This window comes from Perca flavescens, chromosome 9 (genome assembly GCF_004354835.1).
Source record: "Perca flavescens isolate YP-PL-M2 chromosome 9, PFLA_1.0, whole genome shotgun sequence".
Taxonomy (NCBI): Eukaryota; Metazoa; Chordata; class Actinopteri; order Perciformes; family Percidae; genus Perca; species Perca flavescens.
Genome location: NC_041339.1, coordinates 36,116,582 through 36,121,746, shown reverse-complemented (window position 1 = coordinate 36,121,746; position 5,165 = coordinate 36,116,582). Strand labels below are relative to the sequence as shown.

Below are 5,165 nucleotides of genomic sequence, written 5' to 3'. Positions count from 1 at the left end.
GATGAAAAAGAGAAAAAAAAAAGTGATTCCCCCCCCCAACAACCTTTTCGATGATGTTCACATCGTGAAATTACGTCACTACATCGCTGCTCTTGTGTGAAGTAAATGCAACATTTTTCAACTTTCTGCTAAGATATATTATGGGACTTTTTTGCAACGAAAATGTGGGGATTATGAAATCATGCAAGCCCTGCATATTTTGTGCGGAAATCGGCAATTTATGCCGCGAAAAAGTGCGCCGTATTACCCCCCCGCATACATATACGGACTTTGGCTGATTATGCATTGAATTATGCGATTGCATAATCACGTTTTTCTGGAGGGACTGACTAGTAGAGGTGTGAATCTTCACTGATCTCCCGATTCGAGTACGATTATCATGTCAGCGATTCGATATCTCGATGCATCAAATCCATGTTTCTATTAAAGCCATATAGGAGATTTAATTCGTAGCTTTTCAAGCTTCAAAAACCAAACATTCTGCAGTGCTCTAATACTAAATAAACTGGATACATAAAACTATACAGCACTGAGCACATGGCACTTCCTGAATGTGCAAAACCAGAATATGTAAACAGAAATGTTGTTAGGCCGACATTAAATTGTAAACAGAAATAATCGATTATGAGCCGACCGATTATCGATGCAGCATCGTCCATGTCCACGATTCGATGCATCGATTATTTGATTAATTTCAACACCTCTAGTGTCTATAGGTTTTACGTGGACTACTACGTTTTTATTTTGAATGGATGGATGGACTTTGCTTTGCCACTTTCTGGTGTGACCCGGCTTTATCCCTATGGCTCTACAACCTCGTCAAGCTCGTCTTATTTTGGTAATCTGTTTTTTTTGTATTTTTGCCCCGTTTCCTGTTTTATTTTGACGGTCTTGATTTCTGTCTTGTCTTGTCTTGTTTAGCTTCCTGTGTTTTCCCGCCCTTGTGATCGCCCCAATGCAGTGATTTTCAACCACTGTGTGTGAGAAATTATCCGATTTTACTTACATTTTTTTATTGAGTTACTGCAAATAATTTGCCATTGTTGCGCATCTGTGGCTGCAATCTGATGACTGGCAGAGAAATTAAATACTATTCTGTATCAGTATGTAGCGCAATAATGACCTTGTTGATTTAAGACAATAGAATTACTGCCACCTTTTGCGCGCGATTATCGATGTAAGCCTGCACAAGCGATGGATACATTATTAAACAGGATAAATGCAGATTCGGATCTTATTAGGCTGCAATGTGTCATTTTGTAACATTTTTGGTTGGTGGTGTGCCGTGTAAAAAATGTGCCGTGGCTCAAAAAAGGTTGAACAACACTGGTCTAATGTGTTTCACCTGTTTCCCAGCCTTGTGTCACCCGTGTTGCGTTAGCCTGTGTATTTAGTCTTGGTGTTCCCCCTTGTCCTGTGTCAGATCATTTCGGTTGTGTGTTTCCTGATTTTTATTCATCTCGTTTCTTCGGGGTTTTTTTTTTTTTTTGGACCTGCTTTTTTTTTGTGGACACCTTCTGTTTTCTGGATTTAGTTTTTTGTTAAATAAATATTCAAGCTCACCACGTCTCCTCCATGGCTTTCCCTGCATTTGGGTTCAACCTTCTCCATCATCACAACACACACCAAATTACATTTTGTCCAGAGTTCACTGCCAAACCTTGACTCCTCCGCCTACATAAGGACCAACCTCGGCTACTCTGGGACGGGAAGGGGGTGAAACTGGCTACCGTATTTTCGGGACTATAAGTCACACTTTTTTTCCTATTTTGGCTGGTCCTGCGACTTATAGTCAGGTGCGACTTATATATCAAAATATATATAATTTAACATGTTTTTAAATGTTAATTCATACTGAAAACATTACTGTCTACAGCCGCGAGAGGGCGCTCTAGGCTTGTGACAACTATATGCTGCTTTTAAAGACAACCGAGAAAGAAAAGAAAATCCTGTTCTGCCGATAACAAAACGTAGGTAAAATATGCAGCCCCGAAAATGGTAATCGAGCAGCAGAAAGAAAGTTTGAAATGAGGGAGAAACTTATGAGGGAGACTGGCGAAAAGGTGACTCTTACTGCAATGAAGAAAACAAAGAAAGCTAATCGGCTAATCGTGGGCTGAAAGCTAGATGGCCAGAGGAGGAGTGGGGCTTTTAACGGTGCAGTTACATCTCCACGCCCTGGTAGCTAGTTGTTCTGTGTGCTATTGTATAGCTGAATAAGAGTTAATGTGTTATGTTAACATACCGGACACCTATCGTATTCAGCCTGTTATTCTACAGTACAGGCCAAAAGTTTGGACACACCTTCTCATTCAATGCGTTTCCTTTTTATTTTCATGACTATTTACATTGTAGATTCTCACTGAAGGCATCAAAACTATGAATGAACACATATGGAATTATGTACTTAACAAAAAAGTGTGAAATAACTGAAAACATGTCTTATATTTTAGATTCTTCAAAGTAGTCACCCTTTGCTTTTTATTATTAATAAGGGAAATAATTCCACTAATGAACCCTGACAAAGCACACCTGTGAAGGTAAAACCATTTCAGGTGACTACCTCATGAAGCTCATTGAGAGAACACCAAGGGTTTGCAGAGTTATCAAAAAAAGCAAAGGGTGGCTACTTTGAAGAATCTAAAATATAAGACATGTTTTCAGTTATTTCACATTTTTTTGTTAAGTACATAATTCCATATGAGTTCATTCATAGTTTTGATGCCTTCAGTGAGAATCTACAATGTAAATAGTCATGAAAATAAAAAGGAAACGCATTGAATGAGAAGGTGTGTCCAAACTTTTGGCCTGTACTGTGTGTGCTATTGTGTAGTTGACAGATGAAATAGGCTGTTTTTGGTCTTGGATTTTGTGAAATAAATTTAGAAATAAATGCGACTTAAAGCCCAGTGTGACTTAAATATGTTTTTTTTTCCTCTTCATGACACATTTTTTGACTGATGCGACTTATAGTCCGGAAAATACGGTACATAAACGGCAAGAAGCAGTTACCGACTGCTCACAAACATGGACCGAAGCAGTGACCGACAAAGTATGTTGAGGAATGTTACAATAGCTAATCTGTTGTTGTTGTTGTTGTTGTTTTGTTTTTTGTCTTTTTCTCAAGAGCTTTTTTTTTTTGTTTTTTTGGTGGGAGGGGACGGGACAGCTGAGCAGATGAACGGACGATCAGCAGCACTTCTGCGGTAGCTGGGCGGGCTTGTCGGTCAGTCTGGTGGTCTTGGTGCCGGGAGCAGCCGGGACCTCCACGTCCACGCGCTCCGACATCTTCACACAGATGATGTCCACGAGGCGCTCGAACACCTGCCGCACGTTGATGTTCTCCTTGGCGCTCGCCTCGTAGTACTCGAAGCCTGCAGGAGGAGGAAAAACAACACAGGGCCTAATTCACTAACACTAGCACAGATTGCGCTAGGGCTGTCCTCGACTAAAGAACTTCTTAGTCGACTAACACTTACAGGATTTTGTCGACTAATCGATTAGTTGATTTAATCGACAGAGCTGTGAGCTTTGAGAGGTGGTTAAGACTAGAAAAGCACAATATAAATGTAGTTAATTAACCATCTGTAAAACTGAGTTTCTCCACAATTAATCCTGCAAAAGCACCACTTTAAATCTTGTGTTTACCATGAATGTGCTCAGAAGTTTCTTGGAAATGAGTAATTAAGCATGAATAAGCATAAAAAATGACTAATCGACTAAAGAAATCTTAGTCGACTAAGACCAAAACGAGCGATTAGTCGACTAATCGACTCAGAGGTGGCAGCACTAGTTTGCGCTGCGTCTGTTTATGCGAGTTCGGTAATAGCGCACGCTATGCTTCCACATTTTGCGTAGTATTTATCAACCCTGACACCCATCAGCCAATCAGCGTCTTTCTCCGCCCACTATACCGTAGATTGCGCTGTAGCGAAGCGGTACTTGTGCTACGATACGGCTGAGTGCAGACTGAGATATTCCCACTGCTGATGCTAGGACTGTTTGAAATGATCCTGATGCCGATATATCTGTAATGTAGCGAGGAGTTTAACAGCTGCTGGAATGGGATGTGAACGCTGAGTGGGAGATTCAATTTCATCTTTGATTTCTTCCAGTAACTCTAATATTGCACGGCTGCTCGATCTGTAACGCTAAATCAGGGGTGGCGAACCTGCGGCTCTTGAGCCACATGCGGCTCTGTGCCGGCTCCTTTTAGGCTCTTACTGTGTGCTGGGGGCTGTGTTATTGGTAGATTTTTTTTTTTTTTTTTTACTTTTTGAAACATTTCAGATACATTTAAAAAAAAAAAAAAAAAGCATTTGAATGATGCATTTGCCAGTTATTTTAAAATAAAAAATAATTTTATTATTTTATTTTTTTTATGGACAGATTCTGCCACAGATCACCTTCCTCATCATTAACCCTTTCACTGCTGATTGTTTGAAAGCCCCTCTAGAGACAAATGAGTGAAAGAGTGGCCACAACAGAGTACAACAAGACCTAAAAAGGATTGTGGATAACAAAGACTGTCAGGTTTCCCACTGAGTCAATCTAAGTAAGAAAAAAAAAAACCTATGAAAACTGATATGTATTATGACTTTCATTAGATCTGGAAGTCACTGTTGCTGTTGTTAGTTAGTTAGTTATATTTTATTTCTGTCATGCCAAACATCTTGGCCCATCCCACATGGGATTACAAGACACCACAAATTCACATATTCAACAAACATCTTCCCGTTGCATATACAAATCCTTCAGACAAATACATGAATACAAATATATAGACATACACATACATACACGTATATACACGTACACACATACCACACACAAACAACTAGTTCTCATCTACACTCGATAAAGAGCTTTTTTCCTCTTCTCCCAGGCTTTATCTAAATAATTAGCCAATTTATATGTTTCATATGTGAAAAGCCATCTCAATCTTTGAGCATCATCCATATTTACCAAATCAATCTCTGCTTTTATCCTACAAAACAAATCATCACGCTACTCACGATAAAAAGGACAATAGAAAACAAAATGGAACTCATTTTCTACATCATTCAAACAGCACATAGGGCAAACACGTTTTTCCTCTTCTACATTAACATATCGTCCTGTTTCAATAGTCAAAGGCTAAACACCAGATCTCACTTGGGCGCATA

General features: G+C 39.5%; 1 protein-coding gene across 1 annotated transcript in view; it reads right to left on the bottom strand.

The window, feature by feature from the left end:
• Positions 1-3,189: 3,189 nt before the first annotated feature.
• rab3b (RAB3B, member RAS oncogene family) overlaps positions 3,190-5,165 on the bottom strand; it is a 15,134-nt gene continuing 13,158 nt past the window's right edge. Inside the window, exon 5 of the mRNA XM_028586617.1 lies at positions 3,190-3,374. Within this exon, the coding sequence (XP_028442418.1) occupies positions 3,190-3,374 (185 nt within the window). The remainder of the gene's footprint in view (positions 3,375-5,165) is intronic.